Raw genomic sequence first — 26,857 nt, forward strand, 5'->3', positions numbered from 1 at the left:
CAAATAATTATTTTGCCTAACTCACCCTTGAATAAAGAATTAAATTTATATTCAAACATGAAAAAGGCCAAAAAAAGTGCTAAAAACAATAATTTAATTTTTTTTACAATAACATATAGTTTGTGCTTAATTTTCACATGTGTGCTTTTTGAACGGCTTTTGGAGAAAGGCTTCAACAGAAAAAAACTGGGATTTAAAAAAAAAAATTCCCTTAAATTTTTTTTTATTTATTTATTTTATTAAAGCAGTGGAGAGTTTCTCCTATCATTTGTGTACTGATTACCTCCAAATTTTTATTTTTGTCACTTACATCCCTTTGCTTTTGTCTCTTGTAGATTATCAAAATGAATATTTTAGCCGTCCATGCATTCTTAGCTAAATGTGCACTTGGGAGCAGGTCAAAAAAGTACTCAACATTCTTTCAAGGGTGGGTAAAATGGAAATTTTGGCCAAAAATTGCTTCACTCTTAATATTTAAAATTATTATTTATTATATTTCTTTTATTTGTCTTTTTGAGGAATGAATTTTTGCTTGTTGTATTAAACAAACATAACTAAAATAATTCATACTATGCTGGTGTGTACTTAAGGTACAATTTAATCAATATTGTTTTTAATTGAATAAATAACATACATATATATTGTATTCATCATAGATCAAGAGGAAAGGTCTCGAGCTGTAGAAGCATTTCGCCAAGGTGAAAAAGATGTTTTAGTTGCTACAGATGTTGCATCAAAAGGATTGGATTTTGAAAATATTCAACATGTTATCAACTATGACATGCCTGAGGATATAGAAAATTATGGTATGACTAAAATTGTAACATTCTTATTTCATGAGTATTTTTGTAACATTCTAAATGTAATATGCATTTTGCAGTGGCAGCTTCTCTATATTGTTGCCTCATAGCAACAGTATCTTAAGTAACATTAAGTAATCAACAGTAAAACTTAGTGTTATTTCTGGGATTAGATATCTTACTGTTGCTCTGAGGCGACAATATGTACTCATGACCATGTGATCACCCAAGGGAAATGAAAAAATACATGCAAAATTGAATTAACAAAAAATAAACAAATTATAATTAATACAGTTAAATCAGGACTGTAGAGTTGGAGTTGGGCTGATTTTGGGATACCGGAGTCAGAGTCAGAGGTTGAAAGTTAAAATTTCCAAGAGTCAGAGTCGGTCATTTCCGTCCCAAGTCTACAACTCTGCCAGTGCTTGCGGAGTCAGAGTCAGAGTCAAGTCTGACTGGTTTTGGGATAAAAGAGTCGCGGAGTTAAAGGCTCTAAAATTCCCAGAGTCGGTAATTTTTTCTCTGCCTTTGCAGCCCTAGATTTAATACACTTCTAGATGTATTTTTGTTAGTTTTCTCCGAGAGAAGAATCCTTCAAATTTCTAAGTAAAGAAAGGTTGTTATATTTAGCTACTTATCTATCTTTAGATATTGCTGTCAACTGAATTTTGCTGTAATTATATTTTAACAGAACTAGCTTTATGCACGGTAAAATGAATTCGGTTGATACGTCAAGTTTTCAGGAGGCATATATTGCCTCCTCCTTCACAATTTTCATTTTCAACCCTACCCTAAAAGTCACGAAAACACTATTTTAAAGAAGCACCATACATGAAGCTTAGATAGACTATACACTCTAACGATGCTTTCAATTGCTTGGCCTAAAATAAATAAATTAATGAATTCAATTAAATTAAAAAATAACATGCGAGTTACATTGTATATGCTTATAAAATTTTCAAAATTTTGTTTTGTGAAACTCTGTTTAGATGACCCACGAGTTACCAGTGGTAATAAGGCTCGATCAAGAAAGTTTGTTGAGATGAATGTTTCAGGATAAAAATTATAATATAATTATTAATTTTTCAGTTCATCGTATTGGTCGTACAGGACGTTCAGGCAAAAAAGGTATTGCAACAACATTCATAAACAAAGCTTGTGGTAAGTACATTTTCGTATGCAAATTTATACTAACACAAAGTTGTACCTTTTTTTGATTAATTAATCATTTATGTTTGCTTTTTATTTACACCAAAAATCTAGAACCGTTAGACCAGCAAATCAGACATGAAAATCTCTTCTAATAAAGTAATTTATGTAGTTTAAAAGTAATTTCTTGTTACAAAGTTTAAGTTGCATGTTTTCTTTAATTTTCGTAAGTTACTTTCTCGGTACTAAGGTCTGTGGATTCCGCTTTTTAATTGTTGCTAAAAACAATGAAAAAGTAACAGTAGAAAGCAAGTTTATTTTATTAATAAATTTAACAATTTCAAGGCTGAACATAAGCACATATCTATGGATTTTGGGCATTTGAAACTTTTCAGATAATATAAGTTTTCTAAGCTTTTGTCGATCCAAGTAAAGCCATCAGTTTAAAAACATTTTTAAAAGCTTTTTTTTCCTCACTATATCACTTGTAAAAATAGATGCAAATTAGAGAGTAGAAACTTGTAATAATTCAAGCATATTAGAAGTAAATTTGCACTTCTAGAGCTCAAATATGCTACCTTGCAATGAGTTATGACACTACCGAAATAGATTAAACATTCCGTTCCATGTGTCTGCTTTGGGGTAATAAAACATAGGCATATTGTGTAACATAGACAGCTTATGATGCATATATATCATTTTATTTATGTGATTCCTCTTTCAAATCATTGTCCGCAATATCAAAAATATCTGCTGAGAAACTAAGTAAACATTTTTTATGTAGAGGTGTCCCTTGTATAACACGGTACTTTTACAACATGGTATCGATATTACACAGTATTAAATTTGCAATTATTATAATGCTGTTTCTATATTACACGGTACAAAACTTTAATTTAATACTACACAGTTTTGACATAACACAAATTTCAAAAGATTGGATTTCATTTTTGTTTAATACACTGCTAAAAAAATAAAAATGTATGATAATAACTCCAAGTTTTCACTTTGTTTTTATAAAACTTTTAAGAAAAATTGTCTGCCTTTAGCTCAAAAGTTTGGTTTCCTCGGTGTAATACTAACTTTTAACTACTTTATTTTTCTCGTCAGTGTTCTAAAAACAAAAAGGTGAAAATTATTTTGTAAGCTAAATTTGGCAAATGGTAAATAAAAAATGTAGTTGAAGCAAAATCTTAATATATAAAAATCAATGTCCTGAGATAACATATATATATATACATATATACATATATATATATATATCAACGCACAGCCAAAACCGCTGAAGCTTCAGACTTGAAATTTGGCAGGCATGTCTGCATGATTACGAAAGTAACCACTAAGAAAGGATTTTTCGAAATCTCAATTAGTTCGGGAGAAATTAATTAAAACCCCTTAATTTCTGCGAAATTAAAACCTGTCATTGAATTCAAATCCCTTATTTTCGAAGGCTTTCCTCCATTCAAATCATTATTCATCTCAACTTTTGGTCGATAGCGAACTATAAATTTGATATTGTTTTTGTTTCTCACGTGGTTCTTCGAGGCTTTTCTCAAGTCAAATCATAATGTTTCTGTCTTTTGCTTTCATTTTTTCAAAACTAGAAACGAAGTTTTTAAGAACATCATCACAGGCGAAATATCCTTTTGGATTTAGAAGAGTGCAGTTTCCTGTTAAAGTTTGCTTTGCAATAACCATTAATAAGTCACAAGGACAGACATTAAAAGTAGCAGGGACCGATTTAAGAGAAGACTTTTTTTCACACGGCCAATGTTATGTAGCTTGCTCCAAAGTCAGTTCATCAAGCAGCTTAATAATTTTAGCACCAGAAAAAAAAACTAAAAATGTTGTATACAAAGTTCTTGCTTAAACATAGGTATATCAATAAAATGTGGATGGCCTGTGTTTGCAAAGATAATCAATACTTTAAAAGGATCGTTAATATTAGTTAAAGATCGGTTAAGGACAAAGGCATATATGTAAGGAGTCCAGGGTCCCCGGGATCCTCCCCAAATTAGAAAAAGTTATTGGTAATAAGTAATTATTATAGGGGATTTTCGAAAGTAGGTGCAGCAAGCACTGTTAACCCCTGCTAATTCCATTACCCGAGCAATGCTGGGTACGGGAATGCTAGTATACAATAAAATGAATAGAATTTTGTTTCGTTGTTGTTGCTCAGACGAACTTTATTGCAATAGAAAAGCTCAGATTTGTTTTTGTGGTAGAATGGGTTTTGTTCTTAGTAGATAAAGTGGGGCAAAGGTTTTTCTTGTTGTGCATAATAGTTTTAATTTGAGGTACATAAAATAATTAAGTTGTATCGTTTATGAAAACTCTCTCAGTGAGAATTACATGTTCTGGTTGCCAGTTTTCGCTTATGTTTTATTCAATCAAAATTTCAGCTATTATAAAATTTACACCTAAAGACTTGGTTTCAATATAACAGGGTACATATTCCTTGTTTAACATTATTTCTAAGTTTCGTCGAACATGGTTTTGATATAGCACGAAATACGGTTTCGATATAATGCAAAACATATTGACATGATTTATGATATGTACATGATTAATTAGTTTAAAAAATAAGTAAAAAAACTATTTATAAAAAGTCTCGTATAACATGGTTTCGATAATACACGGAACTGATTAACTGTGTTATACGAAGGAAACCTCTGTATATTGTTTTAAATGAATTTGAATCGATATGAGTTTTTCATCCTTGGCTCAAAAGATGGATTTATCAACATTAGCTGAAGAATTAGGTTTTTTGCCACCACATAATACCGAAATGATTGATTTCACTTATCTCATATTACTACAGTATCTAATTAGAATGGACAGTATGCAAAAAGCATTCTTGAAAATATTATCATAGAACGCAATGAAAAATCTGTAGCCGAAAAAGAATATTTAGAACTTGAAATAGAAAAAAAAAGGCAGAATTTTGATTGCCAAAATAGTGCAGCATTTCTCTACAAAAGCTTAAATAATCAACTGAATAGTTTCACCAAAAAGCTTGTTTGGGGTTATTGTTTTAGCATTGTATGAAAGTGAAGAAGCTGGTGTATCTTGGCAAGATTTCACTTATCAGTTAAATAATTTCTATGATCAATAGGTTAAAGCTATGAAGAATAAAAAAAAAATCAATAAGTTAAAAGAACTAACGGCTGATCAGTTAAAAAGAAAACTACCCATGAGTATTTTATTGTTGATTTACACATCGTTTCTAATGATATGGCAATGAGATATATCTGTTTTCTTCTTTACAGAGATTACAGATAATCAAAACATTCTTCATGACTTTTTTTTTATTTCAACAATTGTTACATGTGTGTGTGCATAAAAGTGAATTTTAAATGATTAAGATGAAGTTGTGAGAATTAATCCTTAAAGTATACAAGATAAGTTTTTTTACTTGTAGAATTTCAGCATTGTTCTTTACTGTCTCTTTCTTATCTATGTTTCCAGATGAATCTGTTCTTTTGGATATGAAGCACCTCCTGATGGAAGCAAAACAAAAAGTCCCACCATTTTTGGCTGCGTTACAATCGGAGAATGAAAAATACCTTGATCTTGGAGGTACAATATTTTTAGTCACTATATTAGGAGTAAAAGGAAGGAGATAATACAATTTAACAAATGATCATTTAAAACAATACTGATAATTCAATAGCAATAGGATATCTATTCAGGTTGTTAAATATAATTTGAAATGCCTTTCTTTTACTAAAAATAAATTTCAGTTAATAACAGAGAAATGGTTGATTGCATTGCTTCATTTTTCCCAAATATACTTATTAGTACTGATTTATTATTGTCAGCTACAATAACATTTTTTGGTAGAAATAAGCTTTGTCTAACACAAATTAGGTCAGTAATGGTGTTTTTTTTTTAATCGAGTAGCTATAGTGATTAGACATACTGCTGAATTTAAACAGACCAATTATTGGGCAGGAGACATACTGAATATAGGTCTTCCATGGATCCTTCAAAATGCCTAATTTTGAATTAAAATTCTTAATTTATTTTCATACAATGTTTGATTCTTGCTTTTTCTTGAAAGTGATCCGTACTCTTTTTTTTTTCCTCTCTCCTTTTTATTTTCTTCCAGAAATCAACTATATCTCTCTTTATGAAATTTCAACTAACTGCCAAGAGAAACTACATGTCTTTAACTACTGAAAGACTAAACATCTTTACTAAGGCTTTAGTTTGATTATGCAATGTTTTTTAAAATTGATATTGACTTAATGTTCATATCAAGTAAATTTACGAGAAATACAGATTTGTGACTTTATTACAAAATTTTCCCTTAATGTGTATTAGTATTGTATTATAATTAGCTATCATTTATAAATCAGTTTTTAAATAATATTAATTTCAATCAATCAGATTAGCTAAATAACTGAAGCTTTTTGTATTTTGTAATTTTACTCTAGAGATTTCCTGAATATGAGAGATTTTTTAAGTCATTGTTGCATCACAATTACCCATTTTAAACAAAATTTTAAAGAAGTTTTTTAAATGGTATTGTAATAAGTTTTTAGTTAGAAGTTATTAAGTATTACATACTTGTATTTGATAGTATCTGAAATGTTGTGAATTGAATAATGTTTTTATTACTCAAACAGTATGATCAATTGTAATGTTAGGGTCAGTGTGAATAAAACTAGATTGGGGTTTAAAAAAAGTCCCCTTCAGAATAAGAATCCTGTAACTATAAATCATAGCAGTAAGTCTGACTGTCAAAGAAGGACAACATTTTACCCAGCACACTATAAAAACTAAGGAGTAAAATTCGAATTAAAGTACAAAAATTACAATACATTATAATTTGTCTCACTGAAATTAAGAACAGAAAACACATTACAATTTTACTATTTTTGTGTATTATATGTTTTCACATACTATGAATTCTAACAAAAACTGTTGAGTCTGTACAATTTTCAGTTATGCTTAAAGTTGAAGTAAAACAGAGCCAAACAACTGAGCTTTACAGATGAAGTATTATTTATTACAGAAATTCATTTATATTTAACAGTCATAAAACTAAATTTAAAGCAAACTATTAGTTGCCTTAAAATTTTTCCTGAATTTTATATTATTTACTTTCATATTATTATTTTGCTTTGAGTTGTTGAAAAAGACATAATGAATTCAATTGAGGTGCATCTAGTACTTGTAAAAAAATTTAAAAATAAAACCTTTGTTAGCGCCAGAATGTAATGATTGAGCCAGTAATTGTTAAAAAACTAAGTTAAATTAGTAAATACAGTCGGACCTCAATTTAACGAATTCATTGGGACTGAAACTTTTGTACGTTGAATCAGGGGTTATTCGTAGTGTGAAATTTTTTTTTAAAACTGCACTTACCTTATCTAAAACCCATAATAAAAGAAACTGTGCAAAAATATCCAAAGTTACAAGACATACAGTATTATTCAGCATTTCACGGCTTATTAAACACTAGTTAATTTGAAATTTTAAACAACTGAGTTATAGATGTTTGACAATTTCCTTCATACTTGACTCAAAATTGTTCTCTTTCGACTTTATGGAAAGAAGAAAATACTGTATCATTTGCGGCCTGCTGCATGAGACATGTTTTTACAGATTCCAGGCCATATAAAGCATTTGAAGAAGTAAGTTTTAATGGGAGTTTCACTATCACTTTCTGCATCAGAATGAATATTTGTTGGTTTCCCCTCGCCCATCAAAAATTGCCGGTTCCAAGAAAAGTCTTTTTCTGCTTTGGACAATATGTTTATAACATTTGAAAACAATCCAATGTTTCCTAACCCAAATTAGCAAAAAAAAAACTTTTTTTTTTCGGCTGTTATAAGACATTTTGTTAATTTGGGGTTTATTATATGGTAAATAGGGGTTTTTTGCCTTCATTTTAGTCGGGGAAAAAGAAAAATTTGCTAAATCTTGAAATTCATTAAATAGAGGTTCGTTAAATCAGGGTCCTGACTGTACTTCTTATACACACCCACATATGCTTATAAATATATTTGCTATATGTTTTTTAATTTTATTTTTCAGATGAAAGAGGTTGTTCTTATTGCGGAGGTCTTGGACATAGAATTACAGACTGTCCTAAATTAGAAGCAATGCAAAACAAACAAGCCTCTAACATTGGACGAAGGGATTACCTTGCAAACAACAGTGCTGATTGGTAGAATAAATCCCAAAACTGTACATAGAAGTAATTTTGTACATAAAATTCATGTCATTTAAATGTACTATACTATGATACTAAATAATAAAGCATTTTTCATTTAGTGCTTTTGATCACTTTTTATTAATTTCTATGTAATCAAGTGTCAACCTGCATAGTTTGCTACTAAACTATATATTGTCGCCTCAGAGGAACAGTAAGACATCTAATCTCAGAAACAACAGTAAGATATCCAACTGTTGTTTGGATGTGACGATGTGAAGTAGTGAGAAGCAAAGGGATGAAAGTGCCAAAAATAGAAATTTGGAGGTAACCAGTGCACAAATGATAGGAGAACCTCTCCACTGCTTTGGAGCAAGAAATAGTACTAGTAGCCCTAATAGGTGCTGCTGTACAGCATGATTTAGATTTTTCTTTTAATGAAAGCCTACCTAGGATCTGAACTTAAAACGTGACTTACTCGAAACTTTAAATAGTCCACTTACAGCCCTTTTTTTCTCACTGCTTCATTTATTCTTTTTGATGTAATACAAATTTTTTCCGTCCTCTGAAATATTGTTAAGAAAATATCATTAGATAGAATTCTTTAAAATATGTGTTTTTGAAACAGTCAAGAAATTCCTACATGGATGAATATAATTTTTCTTGTTATTTTATGCTTTTTACACCTTGCCTATTTAGAAAATGTAAATTTTGTAAAATATTGATCTTGCAATTGTGAATTTGATCCCAATCTCCTATTTATTTATTTAGGTGTCAACAACTCTTTATTATAACAAATTAATTTTCTAATTCCTCATACTCTAGCAGAACTAGAAATGCAACGCATAGGAACAGACATCTCTTCTAATCTGTTTTAGAGAATTGTTATTTGCTTATCCCTTTTGCAGCTGTTAAACCAAGCCTTGGAAAATGTTATGGGTTTTGATTTTAAAATTGAAAGTTTTATTGGAAAATAAATACACATAACATCGAAAAATAATATATTCCATACGTTTGTTTCGATATTTTGTTCAAAGAATCTCATAAATCCATTTTAAAGTTACATTTAATTAAAAACTTGAAATTTTAATAAGAACAGAAATCTACAAACTTGGAGTGAATAATAATAAAAAAACGTCGGAAATTTTAAATTTTGGTTCATGCCACTTCCATATCAAGCTTGGATTTTCACTAATGTTTTTAATGTCTCCAGAATCTTTTAAAACTGTTTCACTGCAGTAAGTAGCTTTAAAATTATAAACAATTCTTAAAATGATATTTTTTCAAACCATATGAGAAATAACATCCTCATAATAGCAACCAAGTCATAATGCTTTTAACTCTTCAAATACAACATAACTATTTAAAAATACCCGAGTTGCTTTCTGTAACAAAATTACATCTACCTGTATAGCATAAGTGACTGAAAATGCATGAACAAAAATGTATTTTCAAAGGAGTCTATTTATAAAAGTTTTAGAAAAAAATTGATTGTACTACTTACTTTGTATGCAATTCTGCTGACATTTCCTGATAATTCTTGGCTTTTAATGGTTCAATCGACTAAGTAAATGACTTCTTAATTCTTATACCTAGTTCTGGAATACCAGTCCTTTCCATTGTTGTGCCACTATCTTTTTTTGTCTGCATCCAGTTATCTCTAAAATGTATGAGAGTATGCTTCATTCAAACTTGGCAGAAAACTTTAATTACATTGCCAGGCTACTTTGATATGATGCCACAATACCTTCACAAATTATGGAATTACACAAAGACAAGCTAGAAATTTGGTAAACAGAACTAATATAGAACCTCCACTAAAAATTATTTACTAAAAGTTATAGAATTCACTACTATTTTTATGTTCTTTCTTTTTTTCAGCTACAAAACAAAATTTGTTGCTTTGTGCAATTAAACTATAAAAATATTCTTGCTGAAAAGTGGAATTTGAGTTTCAGTTTTACACACATTCAACAATACTATTTTAATTCATTAGTACTAATTGAAGTAATGAAAATGTAATTTACATATTATAATGATAGGCAAATTTTAAAACAAAAGTTGTAAATTACTTTGGCAAATATACTTGACTGTGATTCTCCCTTCGAAAATGACTAAGATTTGTTTGTGTGGAATGGGTTTTTTTGTTCAACAAGTTGACCTATAAAAAGGATAGCAATTAAACACATAGGTATTATGTAACATAAATATTACCAGTTTGTAAATCAAGCCAACATTTAAAGAGGTACATATTAATTTGACTGATAGGCAAGCTTGTGAATTAAGTTATTTTAAACTTGTTGGGGCGAAATCCCACTAAGCTTGACCTGCCCTCAACAAGTTTTCTAAAAATGTTACCATAGATGAAGAGTAAAAGTTGTAAAAAAACGTTAAAGTAAGAATTTCTACCTCTTTCATGTAAACTAATCAGGGTTGAAAGGTGCCTAAAAATACGTAGTTTACCCTCATCGAGTTTTCGAAAATTGTTATCATAAATGAGGAGTAAAAGATGGAACTAAAGTGCTTAAGTAAGGTTGCCTATCCTTTTCGGGTCCCTAAGCAGGGTTGTCAGGGGATAAAAGGTTTTCAATGAGGGAAATAATTTACCTCTCATCAAGTTTCCTGGAAAGAAAAAATGAATAAAGAGTAAAAGCTGTAAAAAAATGCTAAAGTAAGGTTGCCTACATTTTTTTGGTCCTTAAGCAGGGTTGCCAGAGGCCCAAAAAATAAGTAATTTACCATCATCGATTTTCCAAAAATTGTTGTCATAAATGAAGAGTAAAAGCTGAAAAGAAAACGTTAAAGTATGGTTGTCTATTTTTTTCCGGTCCCTAATCAGGGTTGCCAAAAGATAAAAGGTGCCCCAAAATGAGTATTTTACCTTCATCGAGTTTCCACATAAGTTATATAAAAAATGTAGGTAAAAATATTACAAAATCGATGGTATAGTGTTTCCTAAGCAAAAGTGGTTCAATCATAGGGTTGCCATTGTTCGAATCTTTAATATTGAAACTTTGGATCTTAGACTATTGGTAGAAAGTTCTTAAGCACCAATATTGTTCCTTCTAACATACCGTAAAATGGTACAACTTTGTGCCAAGGGGGGTAACAATGGGCCACTGTTGCCATGGCAATGATTTTGCTCTCTTGCCTATTTTTAGAACTTACAAGCAACAAACTGTTTTCCAAGATCTGGTAAGTTCAGATTTGTTTTACTACACAACGTTTGAATATTGTAATAACTTAAGCAGTTCCTTACGTATCTCAGAGCTTGCTTTCGTAACTCCCACTGATTCCAAGTGTATGTTGTGTCTACATTTTTTTCAATGGGATGCATAACTGTCTGAGCACTTCTGTTACTAATAAATATTGGCATAACTTTGGAAGATTTATAATTGTTCTGGAAGAAAAAAAAATGTTTCAACAATACTAATTATACAAATATTTTTCATAATTTATTAAATAAATGTACATTTGTAATTTCCTTCATAATTTAAATTCAATTTTTATTCAGCTGTGTATATTGTAGTTCTTAAAAAAAAACATACTTCACTTCAAGATAAGTTTAAAGGTAATTTGTGAAATAGTAAAATAAAATTTATTTTAGAACTCCTTCAGAAAATCAATGTTTAGTCGAGTAAGTAAAATATATAAATTATCGATTTACATGTTATGTTTCAATTAAGTTGTTACAAATAACAGCTAATACAAACTAAGTTGTGAATTTTTGGCATTTTGTATTAACAGAGTTCAACTGTGTATGTCTATATACAGGGTAAATTTGACCAAATGAGTGTTAGAAGAGCCCAAGTGGAGCATAGAACTACCTATTATCCTGTCAATTGGTAACCATAACCAAGTTACAGCAGATAGAAGAACAATGAGCCTTAAGACCGATTTCTGAAATTCCTGGAAAATCTACGCACAAATAAGTACATATTTGAAAAGAGCAGAGAAAATCCTATAAAATGATTTTTTTCGGCAGAAATTAAGCCTTTTGTTTGAAAGATTAAAATCAGCGTTTGTCAAAAAAAAAAAGGGTCTAGTAAACGTATCACAGCTTTGAAGTACAAAATTCCCCTAAAAATTTCTACCGCCATCTGTTTTTTTTGAAAAAAACACAATTTTTATACATAATTATGATAAGATGAATAAGCTTCTGTCTTGTTGTTTATCAAAATATGGCCAAACTTATGGGATACTCGCACCTCCATCTTGGATTCTAGGTGCGTTTTTTCAGTTTTCATCTCATATCGCAAAAAATATTTATTTGCAGGTAAACCAATTCATAATGAATAAAAAAGCATTAAATTACCTTTAAAAATGCATTTTTATTTTTACTGTAGCTGTAAGAGGGGCAAAGATATTTTATTTCAAAGTCCATTGGTTTTTTGGAAAAGTGACTATTTTCCTAGCTTTTCTTTATTTTCTGATCGCTAAAAAGATTACACATCGTTTTTCATTTTAGCTTGCACTCTGGATCAACATTTGTGATCTTTGAAATTACATATGAGTCATTCCATGTCAAGTGACCTAGGGGTCCCGAACTCGACCACCTCCAATTTGGATGAAACTTTATAGAGGTGTAGAGATGTCTTTGAAACTAACCCATGCACATTTTCAGCTTCCTAGATCCAAATCCTGAGGATCTAGGATCTCCGAAAAATGTGATCCAAAATGGCGGATCAGCTTTTTGTGTCAAATTGCCAAGTTCAGACTAGGTTTACAGAAAATTTTATTATGCTGGAAGCCTGAAATTTTAGGCACCTAAAGTACAGTTGGCTGTTAATATGTTCAAGTATTTTTGTGAATTTGAGCGGGTTAGATTTTGTATTTTTAGTTGTAGATTTTTTGTGCGTAAACTTCTGAAAAAGCGCAATATGGAAAAATTTTCCTGGATTTTAGGTTGTCATAATATCTGAACAAAAATAATTCAAAAGCTCGTGCTTCATGATTCTATTGTAAAAATACTTGTTTTTAATGGGTTGCAGTTGCAGAGCTTAAATATGTATTTTCTAAAAGATATTGTTATCCAAATAACTATCAAAACCATTCAAGTGAAAAATAGCCTATTTTCAAAGCGCTATAGCTCAAGTTTGTCACCTTGCATCGTCTTTTCGTTAAAACCATTAAAAAGAAAGATTTTTTCCTTTCAAAATAAGGACACGTCCCAAGGTACAATATATGCATGGTTCTTAATAATTAAGATATTTCTAGGAACCTGGAAAAATGTTCTAATCTAATACAGTCTTTTAAACGCATTTAATGTTAGGTAACAATTCATTATTAATTATTCATTACTCATAATTTAACTTATTACCATGGAAAAAAAAAATTTTTTTCGTTTTTTTTGGTGCAAAATTGGTTCAAATCTATGGCTGTTTCCTGAATCATGAAGAGTGTCCTGCAATACAACAAGATGTGTCACAAGGTACAATACAATGTTGTACCTTGGGACAGTTTGGAACTCTTACTGTAAACGGCTGGAAATATTTTATTTTCAAACTGTCTGAATTAAAAAAAAAATATATATTGCAGAGAAATATGTTGGGGTATTTTAATGTGGCTTTTAAATTTTAAATTTGATTTAAATTACTGACAGTAAAAATTAAAATATGAAAAGTGTCCAGAGGTACAACTCTCCCCCCTATACATAATTTCTTTCATCATAGTAAAATATCAATTCAAACAAAAAATATGATTAAAGCAAATACACTTACTAGCACAGGAAACTGAAAATATTTCTCCCAACCAAATGTTAAAATTAATTCTGGATAACTATGCATTTCTTTAAGGCTTGATTGAACATAGTGCTCTGGCCGTTCCCTGAAGCAATCTAGAGCTTTTTCAGTTGAGAAACAATAACATAACTCTTTATACATGATAATACCAAAACTTCTCCTGGCTGGAATAAGAATTCCTGTGCTGGCGTAGTAAGCACAAAACTCCTATGAAGTATCAGAAAAGGAAATCACACATAAAGACACAAAAATAAGAATGAATTATTTTTATAAAATTAAAATATTAGATGCAATTATTCTTAAGATTTATTCTTTGTCAAATGTTATGCAGGAAATGTGTTAAACTTTAGTTACTTCATAATATGATGAAAAAGAGTAGTTATGAAAATGTGAACGTAGAAAATAAAATCCACTAATTGTTTTCATAAAAGAATAAAAATGTGTAACTTAAAATATCAAAGGATTCAAAATAAGTATCAAGTTTCATCAAAAAATTAATACTCTACTATTGTAATAAATTGTTACTTTATGTATTTTTTGATTTAATCCCCTTTTTTGCTTAGCACGGCAGTATACAGGGTGCGGTAAAAAAATATCGGACAAAAATTTTATCATCGAATAGAAGAAAGGTAATTTAATTTTAATGAGTAATGGGGAATAATATGTAATAATGATATTCTGACATATGAATGAAGTTTAGTTACATCTTACGCCTATACAATTGTATTTGCTGCACTTTTTCTTGCTAAACATAAAGTTTTTTATTTTCATTTAAAAAGATGCACAAATGGCATTTTATCATTAGCTTGTGGTTTCACTTGCTTGTATATTATTCAAACGTGCAGGAATTGGCACATAAATTTTGCTGTCAAACAATATTTTTATGCATCATTAAATATTTCTAATAGTCCACATTAGACTTCTGAAATTGCTCCAGGTTCTTTTCTAAACATGAGAGCATTGTAACAATTTACAAATAATAGAACAATTATTTTTCTAATTTACCATTTTATTCGAGATTTGAAAAATTGATTCATCACAACAAAGAGAGGGACATTAATAAATGAGTTAATTGTTGTCTGATGACTAGAGATGTAAAATTTCCGGAAATTTTGAAGTGGTGGAAAAAAACCGGTTTTTTACCGGTTTTTTTCGGGAAAAATTGGAAAAAATGGAAAATTTGATTTTTTTTATGAATAAAATTTAGGTTTCTTAATAGCTCTGTGTTTCTTGTAACATATAAGGGGTTAAGTATTAAAAAATATATGCTATCCACACATTTTCTTTTTCTGCTTGACAGAAATACACATAAACCATGGGGAAAATATCAAAGCCCCCCCCTTAAAATTTTGCATATGGGCGTTCTTGGTAGACACTCCAAGCACCTTAGAAAGAGTTAGATATTGCCGAAATCCGAAGTCAGGCTTGGTCTGAGATGGAATCAGGACAAGCGACAAAAAATCTCTTAGTTTTTGTGGATGAGGGCCGTAAAATAAATCAAAAAGTGAACCAGAAGGACATTTTAGAAGTTATTGTACTTTTGTGGGCCTAAGAGCACTTTAGCATTGTAGACTGGACATTTTCCTTTAACTCCAAACCGATTCATATGGCCAAAAAGACAAAAGTGGTTCAAAGCGCATTGTTTTTGACAAGATATCATCTTCTGAATGGGCGCTCTACTCGCTCGACCTCAACCCCATTTATTACACTGTATGGCCTATTTTAGAGTCAGAGGTCTACCCTAAACTACACATAAAATTGAACTCTCTAAACCAATTGCTTTATAGGGAATAGTATTGATAAAAAGACTTGCTGCACTTGAATGAAAATTTCAGTAAGCAGTTGCATCTCTGTATTATTGCAAAAGGCTGCTAGTTTGAAACCAATTAAATTTAATGATTGCTAAAGGTCTTTTCATATTATTATTTTTTGTGTTCTGTTAGTTTATTTATTTTTAATAAAGTTTCTTGGAAAATTGCTTGTCCGGGTTTTTTTTGCCGCACCCTGTACATTTGGTTCGCAGTCGGCAGAAAAATAGTTTTGTGATTAAAGTTGTGCTTGTTTGTTTTATGAAGAAGGAAAATTAATTCTTCACTAAGGTTACTGGTTTAAGCTTTTTTGTAAAAAGTATTATTAAACATTTTTTCATCTATATGCTAATTATATTGTCATACAACAACTTGCATTAACGTTAGACAATATTTTACCATAAAACGGGAGGGGGGAGGAAATTGCATTAAAAATTAATCGTAAAAAATTTCTAGTCACTTTTTGCTTAAAATTTCAATTAAAACCTTGAAAAGTTGAAAAAGCTCTTTTTTTTTCAATTTTTCCGAAGTGGAAATTTATTCCTTCGGAAAAAAACGTTTTTTTTTCCGTTTTTTCCGGAAATTTTCCGGTTTTTTTCAGACCGTTTTCATCTCTACTGATGACATACTGACCCTTTACAGTTGGGCAAAAAAGTGGAATTTGATTACATTTAACTCCAGGGAGATACTGAATGGGGTCGTTTCCGAAATTTTAAAAGTATTTTTTTTGAAAGAAAATGCTTAAAAACATAGGGTGTGACCATTTTTAAAATAATTGAACTAAGTTTAATATTTTTAAAAAAATATTTTTATCGGTGCAATTTTATTGCTTATGCTTCTGCCGATGACATCACAAATGATGAAATGCCATTCACAGAGCACAAAATTTAATTCGCTTCTTGATTATCATAACATGCAAAAGCAATAGACAGATGCGCCAAAGTACTTCATTTTTGACGTCATAAAGATCACGCCTTGTTTTCAAAATTGGACAGTTTAAAAAATTAATTAAAAAGTAAACTTTGGGAAGTGAAAGTTTTTTCTCGCTCCATGTTTTTTTTTTTTTTGCTTATTCTATCAATTTCAATGACTAAAAGTAGTATTTTTGACTGAAGGAAACAACCCTATTACGAAGGCATGTACACAGTAAGCAAGAAATCAATGTGGCTTTGAAGAAAAATGAAAATATTACTTCAAATTCCAAAGAAATATCAGCAAAATTCTTTACATCCTCTGGAAAAATAGTTATTGTTTTTTCTTCATCTGAGTTGTAATTCTCAGGCACATTGTCATTGATGATATTTTCATCTGTTCTGTCATTCTGTATTGACTTGACACACTGGCATTCCCATCACAAGAAAAAAAAGGCATAAAATTAATTTAAAAAGCTTAAATATTTTTATTATTGTATCTTTATGCACTTATTTTTATTTTCATATTCAAATTTTTAAATCATTCTCCTATGAATTTTTTGAAAAAAACATTAGTGAATTCAAAAAAAAAATCATTTTTAAAGCATGAGAAAAGAATTTACAAAAAGCATCCCACGAATCAGTGCTGCGCAGGCTATTGTTTTTAAAAAATTAATTAATGATTTTTTTTTTTTTTTGCTTAATAACTCCAAATTTCCAAAAGTGCCGTTGAACTTGGAAGAATCTTCACTTGTCTAAGCATCATTATTCGAGTTGATTTAATGTTAGAATCATTTAGTAATAGTATATTAGCATCCAAGTTTGATAAAAACTTCCGAGTCCACGAACATAGTTTTAAATGATACTGAAAAGCCATTAAATGCATTTGTCTTGTTGAAACAATTAGTTGAAAACATTTGAAGTCATAAATGGATGCGTCATTTGCCAAATCGATTAACTCCATAAAACAAAAAGTAGAGAAAAGTTATGAAGAAGATGGTGTTATCCATAGGAGTAAACATGACTTTGTGTTACATTTTCTGCCATCACATGGTCAGAAATGCACTGAACCAAAACTTTAATATAAATTCACATGCTAAGCATTGATTATGCACTATTAAAGCAGAAATGATGATTTGTTTTAAAAAGTGGAGTTAATCGATTTGGCAGCTGAGGCATTCAAATGGCAGTAGGAATTGATTTTTTTTTATGTGTGATTATTTTTGCTTCTAGTTTAGTCTTCTTAATGAGGTACGTTCCACGGTAATGCCCCATAAATCAAAACCGCATAAACTAAAACCACGTAAAACAAGGGTCTACTGTATTTTAGAACACCAAGTTTGTACGGAAAATGTTTCTTCCTCTATTACATACAGCAGTATCACATTATTTTAATTACTAAGTGAAACACATTTAAAAAAATATTTTCTAATACGTGACTTATATACAACAGACAGCACAAGAATACAACAGTATGATAAATGCAAGACTATGCCTGGGTTATGACAATATTGCAGCTTAACACACAATCAAAACAGAAAAAATCCCCCTTCTGAATTTTTTGTAATAAAAGCTTGAAGTTTCTATAAAGTCAAAAAGATACTTGTGTTGAAATTTTAAACCAAGAACTTACTTCATTGAATTCTTTTAGTTCTTGAAATAAATTAATGTAGAATTCTAAAAGAGATCCTTCAAGCTGCACATTTCTCCAAGTTTTAGATAGTTTTTTGTAACAAGGCTAAAAAATGGACAATGTTGTTTAAATACATTCAAACATCCATGTGTATAAAAATGTGTAATAATTTTTTGGGGTCGCGTACATTAAAATTAAAAAAAAAAAGTGGAAAATGAATAAATAAAGGATGATAAGAAACCCATGCATCTTCAATTTCTAAAAGTATATTCAAATGATAGTTGGGGCAAACTTAACCTGGCTGCATTGTGAAGGCTACAATATAGATTCAGATCACAGCATTACAACACTAACAGGTTAGGTTTGCCCCAACTATAGACAATTATGCAAGTTGTTTCAAGAAATGGCATCAAAATGCTATAACATGTAAATGCAAATTTACCATTCTATGGTTTTATGCAATGATCCAACAAAAGACATTAATTGGTGGGAAAAGAAAATTTTTGTCACACTACACTGTTGTGTTTAGTTAAGCAGTAAAATAAAAGTCTGGCCCATTTTTACTTTCTTCTATATCTAATATATAGAAGAAAGTATTGGATTTGTGCAAATTTTCGAATTTTGACGGATTTGAACGTTTTGAGGTGTACTGAGTCCATTTCGATCATTCTTGGAAAATATGTGTGTGTGTGTGTGTCCGTGTGTGTCACGTATGTGTGTGATTAGTTTTTTGTGGCCACTCTACAGCAAAACTACCGCATGAAATCAAACGAAATTTGGTACACATATGTGTCCCTATGTGAACTTGTGCCCATTGGTTTTTGGCGCGAATCAATCCAAGTGGGGTGGAGCAATGGAACGTTTCTTGAGTTATGCGTGCCTGCTATTTTCCAGGAAGTAACAGGCCCAATCAAACAAAATTTGGTCCATATGTTGCCCCTAACAGGTACAGGTGCTGATTCAATTTTGGTGTCAATAGGTCAAACAGGGTTGAGCTATAGAACGTTTTTTGTCGTCAATTGTGACTGCTGTATCTCAAGAAATAATGAATGGAATCAAACAAAAATTTATCAACAAGTAGCCCTTAGAGGGTATAAAAGCTGATTCAATTTTGGCGTCACCAGCTGAAAAAGGGGTGGTGCAATCAAACTTTTTTTTCGTTGTGGGTGCAATGTCTCAAGAAGTAATGCTACGTTCTGGATGAAATTTGGAATAAATGTGAATCCATATGTGAACAGGCGTTAGTTCACTTTTGACGCCAATCGCTCAATGGAGGCTGATTTTTTTTTTTTTTTTTTTTGTGAATAAAAATAGCTTAATAATTGCAACAATAAGAAAGATAAATCGAAATAGACTGTCGGCTGCATATTTCGCGTGATTTTAATTGCTGGAAAAGGACCAGAAAATCCCGATGATTTACACTTTTTAACTGTTGCAATCTTGTGTTTGTTAACAAATAAATGTTTGTAATTATTTTAAGCAAGGCTTTTAAAATAATTTTCAATTTTCATTCTTTGCTTTACTTTTGAGATAAATCGGGAATTGGGATGATCGTCAAGTTTTGATGTATGTAATTTTGTTTTTGTTGGGAATATTGCTTCCTCGTCAAGCATGGGGAGGGATCAGAATTATAAGAAAGATATATGAGAAAATTTTGTGATGGCCACAACATACTAGTTTTAAATAGTCGTAGAAATAACAACTAAATTGTTTTTGAGCCATAAATTTGGTAACTTACTCGTATTTCTGGAGTACTATAATACCAAGTCCATCAATATACAGAAATCAGAAGGTGAACATTTTAGAGGGATCAGAGTTATAAGAAAGATATAGAAGAAAATTTTGTAATGGCCACAACATACTAGTTTATTTCAGCAATCATAACTTTTACTGGATGAACCAATTTGGTTCATTCATTTTTTTCAACAATCCAGGGTGATTTCATAAAGGCACTGTGCTGTTCTCTTACATCCTTTTAAATAATGGGATAAAAAAACAGAAGCTGGATTTGCCCTTAGTTAGAATACAAACAGAGAAAATAAACCTTTTTTGAAATTGTAAGTAAGGTAAATGCACCAGTAGTGGCCACTGCATAATAGTGCTTCAGTAGTGGCCACTTCAAAGTTTATATCTGAAAAAATAGGATTCCAGGTTTCCCATTATATTCAAACGTGCAGGAAGTAATACCTCCTGCACGTTTGATGCACTTTTGAACCCATTGGGTGACCTGGAATCCTATTTTTCCCCATGTATAAACCTTGAACGTAGCCACTGCTGAAGCACTGGCCACTACTGGTGTGTTTACCGTAAATAAGGTATTTTCTCATTTGGACAGGATGTACCCTTATGTAAAGTATCATATTAAATTGGACTGAATATTTATTAACAGATGCCTATGCACTGTACAGTAGACAGGGTCATCGAAAGAGCTGACAGCGCCCGGGGCGAAAGTTTCCTGGCGCCCCCCCCCATACACACAGAAAAATCAAGTTAGTTATAACATCAGTGCATAGTACATACTTGAATATTTTACATATTGATAAACAGAACAATCAAAGGGCTGTGCATAATACAAATTAAAACACAAGCAATGAATCTGTTTTTGATATTTGTAAAACATTAATGCCCCAAAAACTTTTCAAAAAAACGGAAATGTTAAAAATCCAAATATTTATCAAGTAAAATGTTATCCCACTAGATAAAAAACAAACAATTAAAACTGAATTGGTTATTCATATTGATCAAACTAAGAATACGAATATAATTTACTGATTATAGAGAGAAAATGTATTTATCGAAGTAAATTACATCAAAATTAAATTTCGATCTGAACTCATCCATTGATTCTTTTCAAGAGTTTTTTGGTTTTACTTGTACCAATTTCCCTACTAGCAAAATTTCTTGCATCAACCTTGACAGATCTTGATATTATACTGACGGCATCAATATTGACGTGTCTCATACTGCATAAAGATTGCATAAAGGTTAAAAAACAATATTGCGATAAAAACATGTATGCAACATTGCATTCATCTTAAAATACCTATATTGATATTACCTTACAATATCAGCATTGCATACATGTTGATGCCGTTAAGATTGTATTGATTTCATGCTGTCGCCGTCAAGGTAATTAGTACATAATAGAACAGGTGGATCTTCATTGATACTTGCGCATATGCACAGTTCTTTATACCCAGCGTCCCTTGCATTGCTGGCATGTTATCTTCCTCCTTCGACCTTCAATACAGTCGATACAGGACCTCCACGCTGCACGTGGCATTGCATTCTTTAGGCTATGCTAAGTTGGTTGTTAAGTTATTAGTGAGGAATAGTATTGTTTTAGGAATAACTTATGAATGACTGATAACTGCATTTGTTGATTAATATAGTACTAGACAAGCCATATCGCAGACAATGTTATTCTTTTGCATCAAATATTTGTATGTTTTAGGGAGAAGCCCACAAATAATCAACAACACTGAAAATCGATCAGAATTGCGTTTTTGGAGCTCTAATTTCGAAAAATCACTGGCCCTAATATAACAAAATATGGCCTTACAAATTGCTTTTAAGAATTGAGTTTAAGAAAATATTCGCATCCATGCCACCTTTCTTTTATATCACAAGCAATGGGTTTTTCAAAGGACACTTACAAAAAATTTAAGTGGGATAGCTCCTGAAAGTAAAACACTGCTTAAATTTTTTGACATAATTTTGAACAGTTTCCCTGGAGATGCTCCAGATCCTCCTATCCATCAAATCTTCAAAGTTTGTCTCAAGCTGCGTTTTTGAAACTTCAATTTCAAAAACTTCGGGGGGAGAAGGAATTGATTTTAATCTATTTAAAAAAATAATCGATCGGAAACAGTCTCTGAACTCCCTCCCTTACCCTAACGTCAATAAACATGGCCTATAATCACGTTTTAAGGTTAAAATTGCGTTTTTAAAACTAAAAGTTTCAAAATTTTGACCAGACACCTTTTCACATTTTTTCCTATCTGATCAATAAAAAGAAACATTTTTTTTTTCAAAGTGACCCTTTATAAAAAATTTCTCGTTACGTCACTGCATGCAGGGGTAGAACTCAAGCAAATTTGGAGAGAACTAGACAAAAGAGAAGTGCCTTTTGTTTGATTCTAAACAGTTATATTCTCTGAAATTGTATCTGTTTCAATGATACAAAGGAAACGAATGCTTTGGAGACAGAGAGAAAGGAATATTTTAGTGCCATAGAACAAAATAGAGAACTATTGCAATGATTATCTATTTTGTGTATCTATGGCTGCGTATCTGTGATACCTGAAATGAGGGGGCGACGCAAGGCGCCCCTAATTTTATACAATCGGGACATTTTATACAAAGAGAGGAACCACAAGGTGTCCCTCATTTCGTGTGAATGTCGTTGTGTTCCGTCGAAACGAGGGGTGCCTTGCAGCGCCCCCCCCTTTGGAATGCCCCTGTCAGTAGAACCTTATTTATCCACCCCCATTTACCAAATCAAATTTGCAGAATTTAAAAAAGTTTTACATTTACACAAACAATAATTTCAAATTATGATAGCTAAACTATAAGTGTACTAAACATTCGCTTTTCATTTTGATTAAATGTACAGCTCCTGCATAGACCTCCCATTTTGACAAATTGAATAATAAATAACAAGTGGAACACATATGATAACACATACAGACATCTAGCAGTAGCCAAAAGAAACTTTACAATTGGCTCTTTCATTCAAGCTCTACCATGGAGCTGTAGATCTAATATACTCAAACTGGAAAACATATGAAACCACACTTTTTTTTTTGCATCACTCTGTATATTGCAAGTTTAGAATCATAAAGTGATTTGATGGTAAGCCATTTGTCAGTTGAAAAACAGTAATCATCATAGAAGTTCTTCTATGCACAGGGCATAATATAAATGCTTATGCTTAACTTTCAAAATTATCAAAAATATAAAACTTACATAAACTTGATCGGCCAGAGCAAATGGACCAGAATTCAAAGCTGAGTTCAATTCTTTTATTTGAACTGTAAATGCATAGTCCAGTTTATAGGTTTGAACAGCCATCTCATCAATATTTTCCTGTGGAATTTTAAAGCAGCAGTTTAAAAGATTAAAAATTTAAAAAATCATATTTAAATTTGATATCAAGTGTCATGCAAATCATAATGAATAAAAAGATAATTTACAAAACAAAAGTTTTTTTAATAAATATTCTTGGAAAAATAATGTGACAAAATGTATTAAACAAAACTGAACAATATTTAACAAATAAATTTATTAAAGTCCTCACAGAAATTATTTTATGTTAATAAAAAAAATCTTAAAAAAAAAAAAACAAAAAAACATTACTTTATCAGAGGATAACATCTAAAACAGTGGTGCTCAGCCTTTTTCATAAGGTTCTTCATGCAGAAAAACTACAGTGCAATAAAATATGCAGAAAGTGTAAATAAAAGGTATGTAACTAAATGGTTGAAAATTAAAAAAAAGGGAATTAAATGTATTTAAGTGTATTTAATACTTCAAAGATGGCTCTCTTCTTTCTCATTCTTTGAGAAGTGAAAAAATTTCCAGCAATGCTAAACAATCGTTAAACTGGAGCAGATGACGGAGAAATTGAAAAATATTTCGATAGTATTATTTTTAGCAAAAGGGAACATATGAGTGTGCCTATATCTGTATACAATGTACAGTCATTGTAGCGTTGTGTAATGTACTATCACTTTGTTGATGCAAATGAGTGATATGTAAACATTATATTATGAAACTGTAATCGTAATCAAAATCATAATCGGCACATTATAATCATAATCGATTACATTTTCTACATAATCGAATCGTTGCTGTAATCATAATTACATTTTGTCAGAGGATTATAATCGCAATCATAATTGTAATCTTCCTTTTTTCGTGCTCGTAATCATAACTATAATCCATTACATTTCCTCGTAATTGACTCCAAGCCTGACTAGTAGTCAATGGTCCTCAATTCTTTTTTTTTCCTTTTGCAAAAAGAGAAGAAAGAAAGAAAAGAAGAGGAAAAACCACCGCTGGTTCGTAAATTTTTTCTTCAGAGCTCTTGCTGATCTACGGGTAAAAAAAGGCTGAAAAATGCTGTTTTATACTGTATAACATAATTCCAAAGGTAAAATTAATCAAAATAGTTTTAAAAAGCAATGATTATCTTGACTTCTTGACTGTATTAGTCTGAACTAAAAGTAAAAAATGTTGTGAATTGGCTTTGGCATACTATGATATTTATTTTTCTGTATTGTTATTAATGGTTTGCAGATAAGACAGGATTATTGAAAGTTTGAGTTGATACATGCATTTAATTCAAATAAATAAATAAATAAAATTAAATTAAAATCATCAAATAATATAACAGTTAGAATACCAAATTTACTTACTTTTAAAATTTTTAAAAATCTATAGTAGTTTGTTTTGTTAATTAGTAGTATCTTTTGAAAATGGAACTCTTCATTGTTACTGGAAACTTGGGCTTCAACTTTTTCCTGGAGTGACCCTATGAAAAATTAAAAAGCATGATAGAGGTATGTATGAATATTTGAAGTTTTGTAACAATTAAAAGAAATCATTAGATGGCTCAAGCACAAGTTTGGCAGTTTGAGCAATTGCAGAAACACAAATTAAGGTGGTCAATTCAAGTGATTAATTTTAGAGTGGGAGAATATTGTAGGCGAATTACCAATCTCTGAAACATTAATATTTAACTATTTAATAGTAATCCTTCATAATATTATGCTTTGCTATATCACTATAGATGTATAGAGCTGTTATTTCAAATTCCGAGAAAATTCAGATAAAAAACTATTGCTTTAAATTTGAGACTATTGCAGCAGTAAAAATACGTTTCAGGAAAAGTACTTTTTTGGCTTCTTGAATCAATGAGTAGAAACATTCTACTATTAGATATATTCTACTCATCTGAATATGTCACAGTTTGATAAAGCAGTACAAATGTGTTGTAGCTTTTGATTCTCCTTTTACTGAAAAACAACCAAAATACATTCTTTAAATTTATTTTAACTTTTATAAAAACCATTTCAATTAAGTTGATAACATGTTTCAATGGAATAAAATAAAGTGGTAACCCCCACCATTTAAGGTAACTTTTAACCCCCATTATTTAAGGTTTATGTGCAAAATAAATTATTTTGATAAAGTAGTCTAACTATGAACCAGACAAAAAAGAATGTTTTATCATTTGGTAAGCTTTGAAGTTTTATTTGGTACACCAAGAATTTTCCTTCGGCCAAATATTTTATTTCGGATGCTCCTGCTTGCAAACAAGCAAGTTTATTAATTTGCATATGTTTTCCTGTTCTTCATATAACACATTTTAGGAAATATTTTCCTTCATTCAAAAAATACTAACCTTGTAAATCCTCGATTTCTTTTTTCACCGCATTGAACTCTTCATGAACATCTTCACATGTTTTAGGTAAAATTTCTTTCATAATTTTCCCAACTATTGAAAGAAAAAGAAAAAATGTATAAAAGAATAAATAAATGTATAAACAATATGCTTACAATTAGTCAATAAACAGTAAGGCACCGCTTATCTGACGACTAACATGAAACATCATATGAACGAAAACAATGCATAATTGAATCAGTGACAAATCACTTTGATTTTTAATGCTACAAATGCAAACATGATAGTTGTAAGATCTTGATAACAACCTTTCTGTTTATAACATAAGTTAGAAATAGTTTTATATACTAAAGTTATTCATTTAATTTTTGAGTAATGAGAATTAAATTAATGAGAAGTAAATCATACCTTTACTATATATTTTAAATACTTATGCTTGTTATTGTATTGCGCTAGCTAGGCTAGCAACTTGGGGTGCGCTGCTTCATTTTTCCAACTGTACCGTAATTTGGTGGGAAGTCCAACTTCCACAGTACACACAACCGTAAGCAGTGGCATAGCTAGGGTGGGGTGGAGGAGGGGGTCCGCCCCAGGGGGCACTTTTCGAGGGGTGGAAAATTAATCTTTTTGATGTGGAAAAAATTAATCACATTTTTCAAATGAGAGAAAATTATGGTTTTAATCTGTTACTGCAGGCAAAAAGAAAATCTTCGAACTGTAAGACTTTTTGTGTCACTACCAGATTAAAATTACTTTTATACAAAACTTTCTTTTTTCTTTCAAAAGTATTTCTTGATAGCATATCAGTACAATTCCTTGTTTCTGAAGGGGCGGCAGTGGACAGTCATGGGACCAATGTTTATTTAGACTGTAGAAGTCCAGGAGGAAGAAAACAATGAAGTTTTCCAATTTCTTTTATAAGAAAGAGCTAACACCGGATTTTGAGAGAGTTTTTTGAAATCTCCCAGTGAAACAAAAACTATTTTCTTTTTTTGCCTTCTCAAAGATAGCCTAAAATGAAATTCAGCTCAAAGAAAGATTTTGGGAGGGAAATCTTCCTCTGCCCCTTTTTGCTCCTAACATTTTCAATATCAAACAAAGCCTAAAGTCGTAAGTCAATTATAAAAATTTTCCATGAAAAAGCCGCCTGGTTTCACAACATTTAGTCGTTATTGGTGCCATTAAGTGCTAAGGAACCCTTTAACATCACCAAATATATCCTGGAATTGTGTTTTTGAGATTTT

At 30.7% G+C, this 26,857-nt stretch overlaps 2 protein-coding genes across 3 annotated transcripts in view; one reads left to right on the plus strand and one right to left on the minus strand.

Annotated features, from left to right (window-relative positions):
- The window catches only part of LOC129226610 (probable ATP-dependent RNA helicase DDX41), a 44,378-nt gene extending 36,154 nt beyond the window's left edge, over nucleotides 1–8,224 (plus strand). The window contains exons 13-16 of the mRNA XM_054861238.1: nucleotides 657–806; nucleotides 1,890–1,961; nucleotides 5,418–5,528; nucleotides 7,995–8,224. Of these exons, the coding sequence (XP_054717213.1) occupies nucleotides 657–806; nucleotides 1,890–1,961; nucleotides 5,418–5,528; nucleotides 7,995–8,131 (470 nt within the window). The 3' untranslated portion in view covers nucleotides 8,132–8,224. The remainder of the gene's footprint in view (nucleotides 1–656; nucleotides 807–1,889; nucleotides 1,962–5,417; nucleotides 5,529–7,994) is intronic.
- Nucleotides 5,415–26,857, minus strand: part of LOC129226611 (cilia- and flagella-associated protein 206-like) — a 47,795-nt gene continuing 26,352 nt past the window's right edge. Inside the window, exons 6-15 of one of the 2 annotated variants that reach the window (XM_054861239.1) lie at nucleotides 25,614–25,706; nucleotides 24,625–24,740; nucleotides 23,174–23,293; nucleotides 18,206–18,310; nucleotides 16,854–17,000; nucleotides 13,833–14,060; nucleotides 11,372–11,512; nucleotides 10,185–10,273; nucleotides 9,617–9,772; nucleotides 5,415–5,546 (exon numbers count right to left, since the gene is read on the minus strand). In XM_054861239.1, the coding sequence (XP_054717214.1) occupies nucleotides 9,676–9,772; nucleotides 10,185–10,273; nucleotides 11,372–11,512; nucleotides 13,833–14,060; nucleotides 16,854–17,000; nucleotides 18,206–18,310; nucleotides 23,174–23,293; nucleotides 24,625–24,740; nucleotides 25,614–25,706 (1,136 nt within the window). In that variant the 3' untranslated portion in view covers nucleotides 5,415–5,546; nucleotides 9,617–9,675. The remainder of the gene's footprint in view (nucleotides 5,547–9,616; nucleotides 9,773–10,184; nucleotides 10,274–11,371; nucleotides 11,513–13,832; nucleotides 14,061–16,853; nucleotides 17,001–18,205; nucleotides 18,311–23,173; nucleotides 23,294–24,624; nucleotides 24,741–25,613; nucleotides 25,707–26,857) is intronic. The other variant, XM_054861240.1, reaches the window with a different exon arrangement.

The sequence above is a fragment of the Uloborus diversus genome, chromosome 7, assembly GCF_026930045.1.
Source record: "Uloborus diversus isolate 005 chromosome 7, Udiv.v.3.1, whole genome shotgun sequence".
Classification (NCBI taxonomy): Eukaryota; Metazoa; Arthropoda; class Arachnida; order Araneae; family Uloboridae; genus Uloborus; species Uloborus diversus.